General features: G+C 36.0%; 1 protein-coding gene across 2 annotated transcripts in view; it reads right to left on the bottom strand.

The window, feature by feature from the left end:
• LOC100377875 (DNA mismatch repair protein Mlh1) overlaps positions 1-19,621 on the bottom strand; it is a 28,953-nt gene extending 9,332 nt beyond the window's left edge. For both annotated transcript variants that reach the window (XM_002735662.4, XM_085507446.1), the window contains exons 1-10: positions 19,448-19,621; positions 18,204-18,318; positions 16,028-16,118; positions 10,913-11,011; positions 10,593-10,666; positions 7,607-7,679; positions 6,760-6,894; positions 5,334-5,422; positions 4,743-4,855; positions 569-662 (exon numbers count right to left, since the gene is read on the bottom strand). In XM_002735662.4, coding sequence (XP_002735708.1) covers positions 569-662; positions 4,743-4,855; positions 5,334-5,422; positions 6,760-6,894; positions 7,607-7,679; positions 10,593-10,666; positions 10,913-11,011; positions 16,028-16,118; positions 18,204-18,316 — 881 coding nt within the window. In that variant the 5' untranslated portion in view covers positions 18,317-18,318; positions 19,448-19,621. The remainder of the gene's footprint in view (positions 1-568; positions 663-4,742; positions 4,856-5,333; positions 5,423-6,759; positions 6,895-7,606; positions 7,680-10,592; positions 10,667-10,912; positions 11,012-16,027; positions 16,119-18,203; positions 18,319-19,447) is intronic.
• Positions 19,622-21,403: the final 1,782 nt, after the last annotated feature.

Here is a 21,403-nt window from a genome sequence, read left to right as displayed (position 1 = left end):
ATGACACCTATAAAGTACACTTTTTAAAATGGATACCTAGTAATTGCATTACATAGTCTCTGTGAATTTTCAAAGTTTAAACTGCATTCACTAAAACAAAATGACATGCATCAAATACCAAGTTTGAATGAAATCTGTCCATGCACAACTGAGATTCAGATTCTGAATAGCAGCCATTTTGAATTGGATCACCAAATGAATAAATATGCATATATGTGACATGATGTATATCAGACATTCAACTCTGGAACAGCATTTGTGAAAAGAAAATGGCTGCCTGTCAGGAATTTTAAATCAGATCTAGAACGTCCAATGTATGCACCCAATTGACCATACACAGCAGAGATCTGGTTTTGGAATGGCATAAAGGCTTGGTTTTGATGAATGTGAGCACAAAAATCATTTGGCCATCTCGAAACGGATTGCAAAACTAATGGATGTGCAAATGTATGTTAAAATGCAGGATGTATGTGTAAAGTTTGAACGTAATCGGGTCAAGGCATGTCTGAAATACAGGTGGAGAAGCACATGGACGCACAAAAATATTGCAGCCACAAATGTGTCTCACCTTAGGTACAGAAATGGATGTGAATTCTTCGGTAAGTAAGATGTGTACACTGCCTCTATAGTTTTCCTCAAAGCTGATGACTCTACCAAACGATCTGCAATAAACAAATCAGTCAGCCATCTTGAATCAGAACAAACAATGACATGATGTATACATATAAAGTTTGATTGCAATCAGTCAATGTATGTGAGAAACTCTATCAGTCCTGTTATATATAGGTTCAATGTATCAACCATACAGCTGACAATGTATAACCAAGATCTGGGTGTGAAATGAAAGAAATGCTTGATTTTACAGCAAGTTTCATAAGTATTGGGGCAGCCAATTTGCAAACTCGCTAGCGAATTGGCTAACTGCTTTGGTTTTGAATAAGTTTATTCGGAATCCTGTCAGCTAAAGGCTGTTTTACAAGGAGCCATTTAAAATATTACATTAAAATACAATACAGAAAAAAAGCCATAAAAATATATACAAATATACAAGCAACAATTACATTAGAATATTTTTAAAATTTACCAGTTTTTTTGTAAAATATACTGAGAACATGACTTCTTAAAAACAGCAAACATAACGTGATTACGCATTTGCTGAGAGAGAGAGTTCCACTCTCTGACAACTGAAGTAGTGAGAAAGACTTGTGGTCGGATGGGACCCTAAGTCATCCCGTACAATTGAAACTGTGTCATATGAGTACACTTCTCTAAGATATTTAAATTTTGAAATAAGATACTCAGGTGTCAAATTATGGGACACTCCTCACATTAAAACCATCTTATTAAAATGGATTCGCTGTTTAACACTCATCCATTGTAAGTTAGTCAACATATCCTCAATATGGGTCTAAGGACTTGATCATACTTGATGACACCTGGCCTATCATATCATACTTGAAGACTACTGGTCTATCACGTCATACTTGATGACTACAGGTCTATCACATCATACTTGATGACTACTGGTCTATCACGTCATACTTGATGACTACGGGTCTATCACATCATACTTGATGACTACTGGTCTATCACGTAATACTTGAAGACTACTGGTCTATCACGTCATACTTGATGACTACTGGTCTATCACATCATACTTGATGACTACGGGTCTATCACGTCATACTTGATGACTACTGGTCTATCACATCATACTTGATGACTACTGGTCTATCACATCATACTTGATGACTACTGGTCTATCACATCATACTTGATGACTACTGGTCTATCACGTAATACTTGAAGACTACTGGTCTATCACGTAATACTTGAAGACTACTGGTCTATCACGTCATACTTGATGACTACGGGTCTATCACATCATACTTGAAGACTACTGGTCTATCACATCATACTTGATGACTACTGGTCTATCACATCATACTTGAACACTACTGGTCTATCACATCATACTTGATGACTACTGGTCTATCACATCATACTTGATGACTACTGGTCTATCACATCATACTTGATGACTACTGGTCTATCACATCATACTTGATGACTACTGGTCTATCACATCATACTTGATGACTACTGGTCTATCACATCATACTTGATGACTACTGGTCTATCACATCATACTTGATGACTACTGGTCAATCACATCATACTTGATGACTACTGGTCAATCACATCATACTTGATGACTACTGGTCTATCACATCATACTTGATGACTACTGGTCTATCACATCATACTTGATGACTACTGGTTTATCACATCATACTTGAACACTACTGGTCTATCACATCATACTTGATGACTACTGGTCTATCACATCATACTTGATGACTACTGGTCTATCACATCATACTTGATGACTACTGGTCTATCACATCATACTTGATGACTACTGGTCTATCACATCATACTTGATGACTACTGGTCTATCACATCATACTTGAACACTACTGGTCTATCACATCATACTTGATGACTACTGGTCTATCACATCATACTTGATGACTACTGGTCTATCACATCATACTTGATGACTACTGGTCTATCACATCATACTTGATGACTACTGGTCTATCACGTCATACTTGATGACTACTGGTCTATCACATCATACTTGATGACTACTGGTCTATCACATACTTGAACACTACTGGTCTATCACATCATACTTGATGACTACTGGTCTATCACATCATACTTGATGACTACTGGTCTATCACGTCATACTTGATGACTACTGGTCTATCACGTCATACTTGATGACTACTGGTCTATCACATCATACTTGATGACTACTGGTCTATCACATCATACTTGATGACTACTGGTCTATCACATCATACTTGATGACTACTGGTCTATCACATCATACTTGATGACTACTGGTCTATCACATCATACTTGATGACTACTGGTCTATCACATCATACTTGATGACTACTGGTCTATCACATCATACTTGATGACTATTGGTCTATCACATCATACTTGAACACTACTGGTCTATCACATCATACTTGATGACTACTGGTCTATCACATCATACTTGATGACTACTGGTCTATCACATCATACTTGATGACTACTGGTCAATCACATCATACTTGATGACTACGGGTCTATCACATCATACTTGATGACTACGGGTCTATCACATCATACTTGATGACTACGGGTCTATCACATCATACTTGATGACTACGGGTCGATCACGTCATACTTGATGACTACTGGTCCATCACATCATACTTGATGACTACTGGTCTATCACATCATACTTGATGACTACTGGTCAATCACATCATACTTGATGACTACTGGTCTATCACATCATACTTGATGACTACTGGTCTATCACATCATACTTGATGACTACGGGTCTATCACATCATACTTGATGACTACGGGTCTATCACATCATACTTGATGACTATGGGTCTATCACATCATACTTGATGACTACTGGTCAATCACATCATACTTGATGACTACTGGTCTATCACATCATACTTGATGACTACTGGTCTATCACATCATACTTGATGACTACTGGTCAATCACATCATACTTGATGACTACTGGTCTATCACATCATACTTGATGACTACGGGCCTATCACATCATACTTGATGACTACGGGTCTATCACATCATACTTGATGACTACTGGTCCATCACATCATACTTGATGACTACTGGTCTATCACATCATACTTGATGACTACTGGTCAATCACATCATACTTGATGACTACGGGTCTATCACATCATACTTGATGACTACGGGTCTATCACATCATACTTGATGACTATGGGTCTATCACATCATACTTGATGACTACTGGTCAATCACATCATACTTGATGACTACTGGTCTATCACATCATACTTGATGACTACTGGTCTATCACATCATACTTGATGACTACTGGTCAATCACATCATACTTGATGACTACTGGTCTATCACATCATACTTGATGACTACAGGTCTATCACATCATACTTGATGACTACGGGTCTATCACATCATACTTGATGACTACGGGTCTATCACATCATACTTGATGACTACGGGTCTATCACATCATACTTGATGACTACTGGTCAATCACATCATACTTGATGACTACGGGTCTATCACATCATACTTGATGACTACTGGTCTATCACATCATACTTGATGACTACTGGTCAATCACATCATACTTGATGACTACGGGTCTATCACATCATACTTGATGACTACTGGTCTATCACATCATACTTGATGACTACTGGTCTATCACATTATACTTGATGACTACTGGTCTATCACATTATACTTGATGACTACTGGTCAATCACATCATACTTGATGACTACGGGTCTATCACATCATACTTGATGACTATTGGCCAATTCATAAGTTGACAAAGATATGATAAAAAATGACGAAGACATGATAAAAAGTTTGATTTCACTTTTTTGACAAACAAACACAAATTAATTGCTAGAAAACATCCAACCCTTTGCATGAGGACATTATTTAATCTAAGCCTAATACAACTCTATGTCTAACCCATGCTAAGGCACACAAACATTCAACCCATGAATAGAAAAATCCATTTATTCTAAGCTTGGTCCACCTCTATGTCCAACCGTGGCCTTGGGCTCTGCTTTCAATCTATTCCCAATAATCTTTGTCCCAATAATCAAAATGGTGAATTACTTACGGTTAATAAAGAGCAGGAATATACACTTCTTCACTGAATAGTTAGCATTAGAAACATAACCAGAAACTTTGAAAGACAATTTAGAATTTTGAAACGATACCTCCAATAGTTCTCTGAAAGACAATGTTAACAAACAACATTGGTCTCTGAGGATTTCAGTACACATCCTTAAAACGACTGATGTGCAAAGAATATTTCTCCCCTTTAACTTGTCTTCATAATATCCAGATCTAATATGCAATAAATATTACCTCTTTCAGTCTATGTATATCATTGTTGAAGAAGATTGTTGAAATGGGTATAGTTCTGTACACAGAAGAGAACCTACTTGGTAGAATAGGCAGTTGGTGAAAACATGTGTCTCGCTCTATTAAACTGCCTGTAGATGCACATCATGCAGTGACACAATGTAATTTTGATGACAAATGGAGAAACAATTTTGAAAGAGTCAATGATTACAAAATCATTACCAGCCTCCTCCAGTTGTCAATTTGAACAAAAGATACAGAATGTTAGTTGCATCAATAATTTGATTTCTAAAAAAGTTCAAAGGGATTATGAACTACATGAAGATTAAAGTGGAAATATTACCTCGCTACTGATGCTCCATATATTGTCCTGATGTTGTCTATTTTACTGGCACTAGATGGTGTCCTTACATCAGCTACACTCTCACCTTGCTGTAATTAATCACAGACACCATGTATAGTTTGGAAGTATGCTTCTAGCCGAAAAAGTGCTGAAAAACTATGTTAAAATAGAAGTTAGTAGTTGCTAGTACCGTATGTAGACAGAAAAATATCATTTAGTTTTTGTTGATTATGTATAGTTATTTTGTGATTTACAGAAAAAATTGTAGAAAGTAGTCCATCAGGTGGCCATCTAAAATGATGGGCTGACAGGTGGCCATCTAAAATGATGGGCAGACAGGTGGCCATCTAAAATGATGGGCTGACAGATGGCCATCTAAAGTGATGGGCTGACAGGTGGCCATATAAACTGATGGGCTGACAGGTGGCCATATAAACTGATGGGCTGACAGGTGGCCATCTAAAATGATGGGCTGACAGATGGCCATCTAAAATGATGGGCTGACAGATGGCCATCTAATATGATGGGCTGACAGGTGGCCATCTAAAATGATGGGCTGACAGATGGCCATCTAAAGTGATGGGCTGAAAGATGGATGTTTAAAATGATGGGCTGACAGTGGCTGTCTTAAATGATGGGCTGACAGGTGGCTGTTTAAAATGATGGGCTGAAAGGCAAATGTCTAAAAAAAAATAGGCTGAAAGGAGAATGTCTAAAATGATGGGCTCACAGGTGGCTGTTTAAAATGATGGGCTGAAAGGCAAATGTCTAAAATGATGGGCTGAAAGGCAAATGTCTAAAATGATGGGCTGAAAGGCAAATGTCTAAAATGATGGGCTGAAAGGTGAATGTCTAAAATGATGGGCTGAAAGGTGAATGTCTAAAATGATGGGCTGAAAGGCGAATTTCTAAAATGATGGGCTGAAAGGCGGATGTCTAAAATGATGGGCTGAAAGGCGGATGTCTAAAATGATGGGCTGAAAGGTGGGGCTGTCTAAAATGATGGGCTGAAAGATGGGGCTGTCCAAAATGATGGGCTGACAGTGGCTGTCTTAAATGATGTGCTGACAGGTGGCTGTTTAAAATGATGGGCTGACAGGTGGCTGTTTAAAATGATGGGCTGAAAGGCAAATGTCTAAAATAATGGGCTGAAAGGCGAATGTCTAAAATGATGGGCTGAAAGGCGAATGTCTAAAATGATGGGCTGAAAGGCGAATGTCTAAAATGATGGGCTGAAAGGCGAATGTCTAAAATGATGGGCTGACACATTGCTGTCTAAAGTGATGGGCTGAAAGTTGGTGAAGTCAATATGTGAATGACAGATTGATATATTTGGTAATAGAAGTCAATATGTGAATAACAGACTGACATATTTAGTAATAGAAGTCAATATGTGAATAACATACATTCGATAATAATGAAGTACCTTTTTCAATGTAAATGCAACTCCAGCATTATGTATGGCATATCTACTTATAACTTCTGAGATTTTATTATGCTCCTCTCCAGGACTCTTTAAAGCTTTTCTTCGTGTTGAGACATTATAAAACAAATCTTCAACCTGAAAAAACAAGATTCAGAACAACACAATTATGTCCTTTCTTTAGTAAGACTAATAAAAAATGAGTCACCCTCTCAGTTGTGCCTAATGTTTCTTACAAGCATTCAGAGAACATGGGAACAAATATGTCTGCTGCAACCACCCATGACATGCATTAGTAACCTATCAAGTCATACCAAGTTAGAATGAAATTAGCCTGGGCATGCCAGTTGATGACAAGATCAAATGTAGATTGTTGGTATTTTTGGAAAACAGTGGCAGTCTTTTCATGATGGCGACTGTGTCTGTCAACAAAGGTTAATTATTATGACATTTACAAGATGAAAAGTAAAAAGGGGACTAAGAATAGCCACCAGTCCTAGTCTGCTAAATTTTATATGGAACTGGTCTGCCCCTAAATATTTACTGACTGGTCACGGAAGTTCCAAGCTGCTACTTTTGTCAAAACAAATTCAAATTGATGTAAGAATTTCATTTCCAATAGGTACATTATCAACTGAGACTTCCCAGCCTATCCAGAAAATAAGAGTGTCAATATCAGTGATAACAATTTTAGTGAGAATGGACCTTAAAGATGTGATAAGATGAATAAGGCCTTGTTTTCAGACTAAAAACAATAGAGAGTGTGTATAAAATGAATGTTTTATTCATACAATGAAACAGGATATAACAATGGAACATTAAAACATTGATTGTGGATTGCAAGACTTACTGTTATCTGAGTTCCTTTATTACCAGCACATGGTTTGACAGCACCTTTGAGTTGACCATCAATGTAGTTGCCCCTATATATAATTTACAATTATGATTAAAACACCACAGTTCTCTTAACATGTGCTATTCAAAATGAGTCCTACCGTAATCCTTTGATCAATTCGACCATGAAAAAATAATTATTTTTGGGAGTGGCCGATTTATAAGAAGAAAAACAGAAATTATTTTTTTGAGTGGACGAATTATAGGGGTATAAATTCTAGCAACTGAACTGCAGGATTGAGAACGAAAAACAAACTACCACTTAAAGAACAGAACAGTTTTGTAAACAATGTATTAGTTCGATTATGCCAGTTGTACGTAAATTTGCAATAAATATAATAACACATACACTCACTCAATCTTTTTCTAGTACTGTTTTTTTTGGTACTGCTTAGCATATTTTGGAAGAGTGGGATAGCCCTGAAAATGTTTCACCAACTTCAATTTATATAAAACGTCATGTCTAATCACTGCTGTAACTAGATAAATGGCAAGCAGTCAAAAAACTTGGCAAGACATTGATGGACATTGGTGAATACTTCACAGTAATATTGGCTTGTAATACAAAACAAAATTAAAGGAAAATCTAAATGCAGCTGAATAATTGATTACATGATGATTTACAGGTCAATGTTGATCCAATGTTTCCCTGCAGACAACACAAGTTTGACTTCCAACAACGCAGTCTCAGTTCAAACGCCTCTACATTTTGTCTCCTCATTAGCATGTTTAAAATAAAGCAGCTCCACTTATCTCCTCATTAGCATGTTTAAAATAAAGCAGCTCCACTTATCTCCTCATTAGCATGTTTAAAATAAAGCAGCTCCACTTATCTCCTCATTAGCATGTTTAAAATAACGCAGCTCCACTTTGTCTCCTCATTAGCATATTGGTAGTAAACAATAAACGCCAGACGACAAGCTGAATGATTGATTACATTACATGATTGTTTTACAAGACGTTAGTGAGCAGCTATCAAATTAGGCCCAGCGGTGGGAAAATTATGGGAAAATTGTGGTTACTAGTTCATTTACATTAATTTTGTTTTTGTCTAAATTACCGACAATCATAAATCACTCTGCCCACAACAGTGAAAGTGATGAGCATATGAGTAGCATATCAGTTTGACCATAGACCCTCTAACACAAAGACGCACTTGGGTTTATCAAAGCTCACGCAGTCAACACCACGTCTGGATGACTTCATTGTTTCTTTGTGGGTAAAAGAGTGTGAAGTGACAGAATAATGCACAGGAAGACAAACATAGTAAACTTGTTTTATGGTTATTCATTGCGAGAAACATTTGCTGGGATGATAGCAATTTGAATGCCCCCTTTCCTGTGAGTGGCCGGATAAAAAGAGGAAAAACAAAAAATATTTTTGCAGACAAAATTAGGTGGTCCAATTAATAGAGGGGTCGAATTGATAGAAGAATTGCGGTATGTGATATATACTACACATGTGAGCAACAATTCTTAACACAAAATTTCAATGATTGGGGTTCTTCAACTCTATCACAGATTTAATTGTATGTTTTAATTAATGATAAAATTTCTCGACAAATCCACCAATGATATACATTTGATTTACTGAATATAATGCAGTGTAATCAATAACCTGTTAGGTCAGAAAGCTTTTCAAAAATAGCTATTTGATGGTTACACAGGTTTTCTGATTTTGCTAAGGTATCATAATATATCATTAGTTTTCTGATTACAGAACATAATGACTTTGCAAAATATTTTATCTGTGTTATATGATGCACTTCATTAATTGTACAATGGAAGAAGTGAATGAATAAATATCAACAAGCCATGCAATGGCACAGTCCCCGTTAGTTATCAAATTTAAGATATATAGTTTTGTTTATAGTAATATAACCATGTCAGAAATATGATTTTTTTAACATTAAAATGATTGACATTTGTATTTGATCGTCAAACAAGTACTTGTCCATATTGAGAGATATTGCTCTGGAACAACATTCAAAATCAGCCATTTTGAATACATGTATATATATATAACATGATGTATAACGAATATATAAAATTTGAATATAATCAGTCAAAGCATTTAAGAGATATGGCTCTAGAAGCCCAATCATTAAAACAAAATGGCCGCCAGTCAGCCTTTTTTAATCCAATCTGAAAAATAAAATGAAAATGCATCAGAAACCCGTAATGTCTAATGTATGTACCAAGTTTGAACAAAATCCATCCATAAATGCCAGAAATGCTTGATATTTGATGATTTTTTAGCACAAAAATGACCACCATTTGGACATTTTGAATAGGATCGTCAAACCAATATATCTGTATATTTATGACATGATCTATAATGAATATTTAAAATTTGAACATAATCAGTGAGTCAAAGCAAGTCAAAGATATGGCACTAGAACCACATTTATTAAAACAAAATGGCCGCCAGTCAAAATGATGTGCATCAAGGTCCTATAATGTGTAACGTATATACCAATCTTGAACAAAATCCATCTGTAAACAGTCGAAAAATGCTTGATTTTGATGATTTTTAGCACAAAAATAGCCGCCATTCGGCCATCTTGAATCAGATCGTGAAACAAATTGATGTGCATATGTATAATATCATGTATGATGTATGTGTGAAGTTTGAATGTGATTGGTCCAGGCATTTCTAAGATACAGGTCCGGACGCATACATGCACGCACCCACGGAGGTCAAAACATAAGTCCTCGTTTACGGACTGTGTCCGAACAGGGACTACAAAGAAGAATCATTATAAGACTACTAGGGAATTTTACATTTTGTGGAAAATTATGAAAACAAAATTATACCAACTATAAACTGTGAGAAACAATCAAAACAAATCTGACAAGTGAATAGATTGAATAGATTGAAACAATTACCGAAAGTGGAAATAAATAAGAAAAAAACCAAGACCAGGTCAAATATTGACTTACTTGAAAGCACACTTGGAGTCAGCTGTTCTTGTTGTTATAGTTACATGGGCCACATGACTAATGCTAGCTAATGCCTGATGAAAACAGAGTGCAACAATTATATTTAGAACATGTTGATGTACAAACAACATATTTTGGTGTACAAAAAACATATTTTGATGTACAAAGAACATATTTGATCATGATGGTGTAAAAAAAAAATTGTTTAGTGTAAAAGAACATATTTTGATGTACAAAAACGACATATTTTAATACGTACAAACATATTTCGCCTGCCAGGCACTTATAAAGGAAATGAAATTTGTATCATGGATTCTTACCTCTCCTCTGAAACCATAAGTTTCTATGTTTTGTAAATCTTCAAACTTTCTCAATTTACTTGTTGTGAATCGCTCACAAACAATATTCATATCTTCTTTCTATTTATAAACAATGTAAATGAATATAATACTGTCAACATATAACATGGTTAGTAGACAATGTCACCATGTGAATGTCTGTAATACTGTCAACATAGAACATGGTTAGTAGACATTGTCACCATGGGAATGTCTGTAATATTGTCAACAAGAACATGGTTAGTAGACATTGTCACCATGTGAATGTCTGTAATACTGTCAACATAGAACATGGTTAGTAGACATTGTCACCATGTGAATGTCTGTAATACTGTCAACATAGAACATGGTTAGTAGACATTGTCACCATGTGAATATCTGTAATACTGTCAACATAGAACATGGTTAATAGACATTGTCACCATGTGAATGTCTGTAATATTGTCAACAAGAACATGGTTAGTAGACATTGTCACCATGTGAATGTCTGTAATACTGTCAACATAGAACATGGTTAGTAGACATTGTCACCATGTGAATATCTGTAATACTGTCAACATAGAACATGGTTAGTAGATATTGTCACCATGTGAATATCTGTAATACTGTCAACATAGAACATGGTTAGTAGACATTGTCACCATGTGAATGTCTGTAATACTGTCAACATAGAACATGGTTAGTAGACATTGTCACCATGTGAATATCTGTAATACTGTCAACATAGAACATGGTTAATAGACATTGTCACCATGTGAATGTCTGTAATACTGTCAACATAGAACATGGTTAGTAGACACTGTCACCATGTGAATGTCTGTAATACTGTCAACATAGAACATGGTTAGTAGACACTGTCACCATGTGAATGTCTGTAATACTGTCAACATAGAACACGGTTAGTAGACATTGTCACCATGTGAATATCTGTAATACTGTCAACATAGAACATGGTTAATAGACATTGTCACCATGTGAATGTCTGTAATACTGTCAACATAGAACATGGTTAGTAGACACTGTCACCATGTGAATGTCTGTAATACTGTCAACATAGAACATGGTTAGTAGACACTGTCACCATGTGAATGTCTGTAATACTGTCAACATAGAACATGGTTAGTAGACACTGTCACCATGTGAATGTCTGTAATACTGTCAACATAGAACATGGTTAGTAGACATTGTCACCATGTGAATATCTGTAATACTGTCAACATAGAACATGGTTAATAGACATTGTCACCATGTGAATGTCTGTAATACTGTCAACATAGAACATGGTTAGTAGACACTGTCACCATGTGAATGTCTGTAATACTGTCAACATAGAACATGGTTAGTAGACACTGTCACCATGTGAATGTCTGTAATACTGTCAACATAGAACATGGTTAGTAGACACTGTCACCATGTGAATGTCTGTAATACTGTCAACATAGAACATGGTTAGTAGACACTGTCACCATGTGAATGTCTGTAATACTGTCAACATAGAACATGGTTAGTAGACACTGTCACCATGTGAATGTCTGTAATACTGTCAACATAGAACATGGTTAATAGACATTGTCACCATGTGAATGTCTGTAATACTGTCAACATAGAACATGGTTAGTAGACACTGTCACCATGTGAATGTCTGTAATACTGTCAACATAGAACATGGTTAGTAGACATTGTCACCATGTGAATGTCTGCAATACTGTCAACGTAGAACATGGTTAGTAGACATTGTGACCATGTGAATGTCTGTAATACTGTCAACATAGAACATGGCTAGTAGACATTGTCACCATGTGAATGTCTGTAATACTGTCAACATAGAACATGGTTAATAGACATTGTCACCATGGGAATGTCTGTAATACTGTCAACATAGAACATGGTTAGTAGACACTGTCACCATGTGAATGTCTGTAATACTGTCAACATAGAACATGGCTAGTAGACATTGTCACCATGTGAATGTCTAATACTGTAAACATAAAACATGGTTAGTAGACATTGTCACCATGTGAATGTATGTAATACTGTCAACATAGAACATGGTTAGTAGACATTGTCACCATGTGAATGTCTGTAATATTGTCAACATAGAACATGGTTAATAGACATTGTCACCATGTGAATGTCTAATACTGTCAACATAGAACATGGTTAGTAGACATTGTCACCATGTGAATGTCTGTAATACTGTCAACATAGAACATGGCTAGTAGACATTGTCACCATGTGAATGTCTAATACTGTAAACATAAAACATGGTTAGTAGACATTGTCACCATGTGAATGTATGTAATACTGTCAACATAGAACATGGTTAGTAGACATTGTCACCATGTGAATGTCTGTAATACTGTCAACATAGAACATGGTTAGTAGACATTGTCACCATGTGAATGTCTAATACTGTCAACATAGAACATGGTTAGTAGACATTGTCACCATGTGAATGTCTGTAATACTGTCAACATAGAACATGGTTAGTAGACATTGTCACCATGTGAATGTCTGTAATATTGTCAACAAGAACATGGTTAGTAGACATTGTCACCATGTGAATATCTGTAATACTGTCAACATAGAACATGGTTAGTAGACATTGTCACCATGTGAATGTCTGTAATATTGTCAACAAGAACATGGTTAGTAGACATTGTCACCATGTGAATATCTGTAATACTGTCAACATAGAACATGGTTAGTAGATATTGTCACCATGTGAATGTCTGTAATACTGTCAACATAGAACATGGTTAGTAGACATTGTCACCATGTGAATGTCTGTAATACTGTCAACATAGAACATGGTTAGTAGACATTGTCACCATGTGAATGTCTGTAATATTGTCAACAAGAACATGGTTAGTAGACATTGTCACCATGTGAATATCTGTAATACTGTCAACATAGAACATGGTTAGTAGACATTGTCACCATGTGAATGTCTGTAATATTGTCAACAAGAACATGTTAGTAGACATTGTCACCATGTGAATATCTGTAATACTGTCAACATAGAACATGGTTAGTAGATATTGTCACCATGTGAATGTCTGTAATATTGTCAACATAGAACATGGTTAGTAGACATTGTCACCATGTGAATATCTGTAATACTGTCAACAAGAACATGGTTAGTAGACAATGTCACCATGTGAATGTCTGTAATACTGTCAACATAGAACATGGTTAGTAGACATTGTCACCATGTGAATATCTGTAATACTGTCAACAAGAACATGGTTAGTAGACATTGTCACCATGTGAATGTCTGTAATACTGTCAACATAGAACATGGTTAGTAGATATTGTCACCATGTGAATGTATGTAATACTGTCAACATAGAACATGGTTAGTAGACATTGTCACCATGTGAATGTCTGTAATACTGTCAACATAGAACATGGTTAGTAGACACTGTCACCATGTGAATGTCTGTAATACTGTCAACATAGAACATGGTTAGTAGATATTGTCACCATGTGAATGTCTGTAATACTGTCAACATAGAACATGGTTAGTAGATATTGTCACCATGTGAATGTCTGTAATACTGTCAACATAGAACATGGTTAGTAGACATTGTCACCATGTGAATGTCTGTAATACTGTCAACATAGAACATGGTTAGTAGACATTGTCACCATGTGAATGTCTGTAATATTGTCAACAAGAACATGGTTAGTAGACATTGTCACCATGTGAATATCTGTAATACTGTCAACATAGAACATGGTTAGTAGACATTGTCACCATGTGAATGTCTGTAATATTGTCAACAAGAACATGTTAGTAGACATTGTCACCATGTGAATATCTGTAATACTGTCAACATAGAACATGGTTAGTAGACATTGTCACCATGTGAATGTCTGTAATATTGTCAACAAGAACATGGTTAGTAGATATTGTCACCATGTGAATGTCTGTAATACTGTCAACATAGAACATGGTTAGTAGATATTGTCACCATGTGAATGTCTGTAATACTGTCAACATAGAACATGGTTAGTAGACATTGTCACCATGTGAATGTCTGTAATACTGTCAACATAGAACATGGTTAGTAGACATTGTCACCATGTGAATGTCTGTAATATTGTCAACAAGAACATGGTTAGTAGACATTGTCACCATGTGAATATCTGTAATACTGTCAACATAGAACATGGTTAGTAGACATTGTCACCATGTGAATGTCTGTAATATTGTCAACAAGAACATGTTAGTAGACATTGTCACCATGTGAATATCTGTAATACTGTCAACATAGAACATGGTTAGTAGACAATGTCACCATGTGAATGTCTGTAATACTGTCAACATAGAACATGGTTAGTAGACATTGTCACCATGTGAATGTCTGTAATACTGTCAACATAGAACATGGTTAGTAGACAATGTCACCATGTGAATGTCTGTAATACTGTCAACATAGAACATGGTTAATAGACATTGTCACCATGTGAATGTCTGTAATACTGTCAACATAGAACATGGTTAGTAGACATTGTCACCATGTGAATGTCTGTAATATTGTCAACAAGAACATGGTTAGTAGACATTGTCACCATGTGAATATCTGTAATACTGTCAACATAGAACATGCATGGTTAATAGACATTGTCACCATGTGAATGTCTGTAATACTGTCAACATAGAACATGGCTAGTAGACATTGTCACCATGTGAATATCTGTAATACTGTCAACATAGAACATGGTTAGTAGACATTGTCACCATGTGAATGTCTGTAATACTGTCAACATAGAACATGGTTAGTAGACATTGTCACCATGTGAATGTCTGTAATACTGTCAACATAGAACATGGTTAGTAGACATTGTCACCATGTGAATGTCTGTAATACTGTCAACATAGAACATGGTTAGTAGACATTGTCACCATGTGAATGTCTGTAATACTGTCAACAAGAACATGGTTAGTAGACATTGTCACCATGTGAATGTCTGTAATACTGTCAACATAGAACATGGTTAGTAGACATTGTCACCATGTGAATGTCTGTAATACTGTCAACATAGAACATGGTTAGTAGACATGGGAATGCCAGTAAAGTGGATACTTACTCTGATACCTGTACCATTATCTTGTATTTGTATCAACTTTAACCCACCAGATTTCACTGTTACTTGAATATTTGAAGACTTAGCATCAAGACTGAAAAGATCCAACAGTGCACATAGCATCAGAATATTTCATAAAATCGATGAACCATGCCACTATGTACATTTATAACACACAACAAAATAAAACACAGTAATAATAATTATGGTTTATGGCAAAAAACATAAAGATCACAGATCCATAAAGCAAATAAAATAATACAGATGTAGAAACTTATATTTTTATAGCAAATTGAATAGAAAATGCCCAATTGATTTTAATAAACCATATTTCTATAACTTAAAAGAAAGTGAATTTGTCAGGTTCAAGCAACTACTTAAAATATGAAATAAACGTTGTTTTCGAGATAATGAAATCAGAGGTCGTACATGGAGCAAAAAATTTATGATGATATGTAAAGATCATTGTCTGAATTCAGTGAAAATCAATCATTCATATATAGTGACAATGCATAGAGTGAAATCGCTCAGACTATTTCCTTTTATGGTATCAAAATTGATGTGGTGCGGCAATCCTTGACACATCATAATGTAGAGAGATGTGCAAGCAGTGACACATTCTTATATTATGCAGCAATGCATTACCCCGGAAAAAAATTAGACTTTCCCCTATGATGATTTGAACACAGAGTTTCAATCAGTGCACACCTTTCTTCTTCTCATAACAAATGATGCATCCAGCTATTTGTGGGATAAACACTATCCAAGCTTCATTGAATTACATATTGTACTATTATACAACTTTGTTTTATTAAGAGGCAAATATGAATTTCTATATCTTCAACTTTGTGTTTTTGAGAGATAATGCGTCTCTCTCTGGACTACACACTGGCATTTCTCAAGTGAACAAACCCATATCCACTGGCAATCCTTGATGGCCTTTGCTTATATGTGAACTGATTTATGATATCTACAAAACAGTGAATGGTAGCGATGTATTTACTTGATCCTTGATAACTTGATGACAAAGCATGCATTTTGGAAGGGCAGACAGGAATGGCTAACCTGTATATGTTAAGTTAATGTAAAAGTATATGGGGCTGACAAGATTAGGATTAAGGAAGAAGATCCACAAAAATTACCATATTACAAGCTGCAGGTACTAGCCCTGTTGTTAAATTGACATGTGAAATCCCACCCACCTGGCTGATACACCACCTTTGAGACAGGAAAAGTCTGCCAGAGAACCGGGTTAAAGTTAAAATCTAACATCTGGATGTCCATACCCAATGCAGAAAGACTGCAATAAACACATGCCTGAACCTTCAAGCCTTGCACTAAAGGTGTAGCTACAATGTACTATGTAGCTATGTCAACAATGAAGAAAATTGAGTAGCTGTGAGTGGGAGCTAAGGGCAGGGACTGTGACCAAGACAAGACAAAGCAAAACAGACAGGGAAAAAGTGGGATAAACAGTTCAAATTTTGTTATGTCAGCTGTGTCCAGACAGCAGCTAACAAGAAGTTTTCAGTATTTTTTTTATAGACAATTAAGTCATCTGTAATTGATGTGAATGACTGTCACTTTATGTGCAGGATGACATCATGCATTTGGCACATGAACCCCTGTACAACTAAAAATAAACACACCAATTAATGACCAAAGTTTATCATTCATTTTAATCTTAATTGTCGACTATCTCCCTGTGAGAATATACTTTCTGTTAAATTAGCTAAATGTTGAATTAGCGAAATTACAGATTAGCTAAATTAGCTAAAATAACATGCTAGCTAAAAAGACATATTTTACAGCATGTGACCAATTATCACCTTTGCGTAAACATCAGATCATTCAATCCCGATTCAGTGGCAATGATACATACATGATTTATTCAGCTCAGAATGTACCCTATCGCATTTTGTTTTGGACTAGACACTGAACGCGCACCGCTGACTTATTTCTGCTTTCAATATTATTTTTTGTTTTTGTGGGGACTGTGTTAATAAATAACGATTCAGACTTACCTACATGGGTTTGTGTTTCTTTCACAGACTAATCCACATGGGTTTGTGTTTCTTGTGTTACCATATTTCTAGATATTTAATTTTGTTTCTTAATTATTGCATTCACAAACAATTAATCACACCTATAATTTAAAGTACAGTTGTGTTATATTTACCAGTTTTCTATCATTTCTTTGATAGCATTGGCAGGTCTCTGTATTACTTCACCAGCTGCAATCCTATTAACAACAGTCTCATCAAGACGTCTGATCACGGAACCCTCAGTCATATCTAAATTCAATTACAAAATCATTAATGGTATGCATTGCTAGCTGCACAAAGATGACTGTAGTGGGATGGACATACTAGAGGTAGGCAAATCGTGTCAAGTCCCTGTTGTGAAAGAGTGAACAAAACATGAAATGCATACATGTCAATATATGTAAGGTGTACAGTTTGATGGCAATCAGGCAAGGCATGTTAAAGATATGCCTCTGTAAGCACATTTGTTCCTACAAAATGTCCAACAGTTGGCCATTTTAAATCCAATCTAAAAAACAAAATGCTGTGCATCAGTGTCCCATTATGTCCGTAACATGTTTGAACAGATCTAGAAACGAAATGACAGAAATGCATGAATTTTATGTGTTTTTTTTAACATTAAAAAAAAAACCTTCACCCCTAACTTAACTCTAACACTCCAGCCCCCCAATGTTATTCAATATGTCATTCAATATAAACCATAAGTTATAGTTTATCCAAATTTTGTTAGCAATAACCGATTTGACTAATTCAGAGCTAGCAGTACATCAGAATTTTGTTGTTGATATTTTTAAAGATAAGCTCAAATGATTGTACCATATGAAGTGAAAACAAAATGTTATTGAACAATTGTAAGCTCTTAACCTTTACAGATATTCTAAAGACAATTTTGAATTTGAACATTATTTTACATAAAATTAAAATTGTAGAATAGCTTATACTAAATTTAGAACTTCTACACGTTCTCCTTCCATTGAATCTGGTCGACATAAAAGTATTTTGAAGAAAACTGGCTATGTAATTTCTATGCAATTAACAGGGATTGAGAAACATTACATGTTACATTGCAACAATTGTCAAATTAAGGAACATTTAAGTGACCCGAGGGGCTGGGGGTGGACGTGTGGTCTGGAGGGGCAGGATTAGAGTTTAATATGGGGAAGGGCCCTAAGTATTCTTACGGCAAATGGTAGGTGTCAACACTAACAATAAACAGCATGGGCGCTCATAGTGGCAAAACATGCAATACTAGTAACGATGTTTATCAAAAATCGGAACGATTCATATGGTTACAGTGATTTTCGTCGCCAGTGAGAAACAAATTTGGCCCACGACAGCGAAATTTCAGACATAACGTCATACCATGTCAAACTAGTACCTGTAAGAGAATAGTTTCTTCATAAAAACGAGACTGTCTTCGATGATATTATTTCGACTTTTGATAGTTGCAGACCTCTAAAACTTGAGCCCAAACCGCGGAACTTTCTAAGTTCCATTTAAAACATCCGCCATGATGGATTGTGATGCATGCTGGGATCGTGGTACACCTTGCTTGTTTGTTTGTTGATATTTATTTGCAACGTGCACACTACGGAATAGCCCTGAGTACAGTCCTGTAGGTTGGCCTTCTTCCTCTGATCATTGGGGGCCGAATGATCAGCGGGAGAAGGCCAACCCACAGGACTGTACTCAGGGCTAACTACAGAATTGCAGCAGTAATCCGAATTGCTCATTTTTAGCATAACTGATCTTAATTTTTAGCGAATATTTTGTCAATGTGGACAAAAATGCCCTTTGCGACTTCTTCTTGAAAGACCAGTTCAATTGCTTTGATACTCGGTAATAATATTAATTATCTTTATTGCGTTCGTATCGCGATTTGGATTTTAAATGAAATGCAACATAGATGTGAAGAAAGACAAACAAATAAAGTGAGAATAAAAAAAAACAAGAAAATAAAAAAAATTACATGCAAATTAAAGTAGAAAAAAAAATATATAATGGTAAAATAAATTGGCCCTTATCTTGAGATAGCTGACTATATAGTTGTTTTCAGTTTTTCTTCTCTTGTTTTGAAACAGTTCTCTTTGTATTTTTGCTATTTGTATTATTTATTTTTTTCATCTTTATTATTTAAAACATGTTTTAGTCTTTTTTTTATTTTTTGCTGAATGTGAGGGTGATAACGGCTGATAACATTTGTTTCTTTCTCTCGCGTAAAGTCACTTGTTAACAGAAAATGTCCTTCGTCCTCTATGGCGTTCTATGGCGTTTTCTTCAGATATATCTGTGCTGTTATATCTCCTATATCTAGGTATGTAGGTATACCTATTCCATATTTGTTCATTTCATGGTGATATCCTCTATTTTTATCAAATATTTTTGTCATTTTTATATATTTGTGGATGTATGTAGATGTGTACCTGTTCCACCAGTATGCAAATTTGAATGTGATAATGAGCACACCTGATAAGGTTTCAGTGGGAATCTGTGCATGTTACTAATTAGTAACACCGTGGAGGTAGAAAAGCTTTTCTACCTCCATGGTAACACTACCCACTCAGAGGCGGCACGAAATTGTGTGTGGGCGCGAGATCTGCTCACCAACCTTGCGCCGATTTTTTAAATATAGACCCTCTGAAACGCTATTTCCTGCATTCTTAAGGCGCAAATTTTGCTGACACGAAGGGTTTCAGCTTGGATTTGGAGGGGCGACGCCCCCAACATTTGTTTCAAGGGCACGACCTTCCCCTTTGCCTCCCCCCGTGCCGCCGCCACTGCTACCCCACTGCCCTAAATGAAATGCCATTCTTTTTTGACAAAAACCATGAATAACATGTCAATTGGCCTATTTTTGTTACTTTCGGGTTCCGTCCACACGTCCCTCAATCGTTATTTCTTGGACACATATGTACCTCTGACCAGGCCGAGGTAGAATGTGACACCTGACCGAGGCCCGAACAAGTTATGAACCGTCCTCGTCTTACGGGAGGCATATAACAACGATTTGATAAGAACGAGGCTATTAGAAATCAAACATTTGAAATCATGATGGGTGTGATCGGTGCAAACTTTGTTCACGTTGTCTTATTTGTACACTTTTTCTTGAATGTTGCAACATAAATCCCCTATAACATTTTGCATGCATTTTCTCTCTCTATGTCTAACCCAGCTCTACTTATCTATAGAAGGACTGCGGTCTACCATAGACCCTCTAAAAGAGGGTCTATGGGTCTAGCTAGCATTTTTGTCTGCCGAACGCCGTCTAGCATTTTCGGAATGAACACCCTTTTGTCAATTGGCTAAAACATACAAATTACTTAGCCAAAACACA

The sequence above is a fragment of the Saccoglossus kowalevskii genome, chromosome 2 (genome assembly GCF_978046115.1).
Source record: "Saccoglossus kowalevskii chromosome 2, keSacKowa6.1, whole genome shotgun sequence".
Classification (NCBI taxonomy): Eukaryota; Metazoa; Hemichordata; class Enteropneusta; family Harrimaniidae; genus Saccoglossus; species Saccoglossus kowalevskii.
Note: the sequence above shows the minus strand (reverse complement) of the source record. Positions and strands in the feature narration are given on the sequence as shown.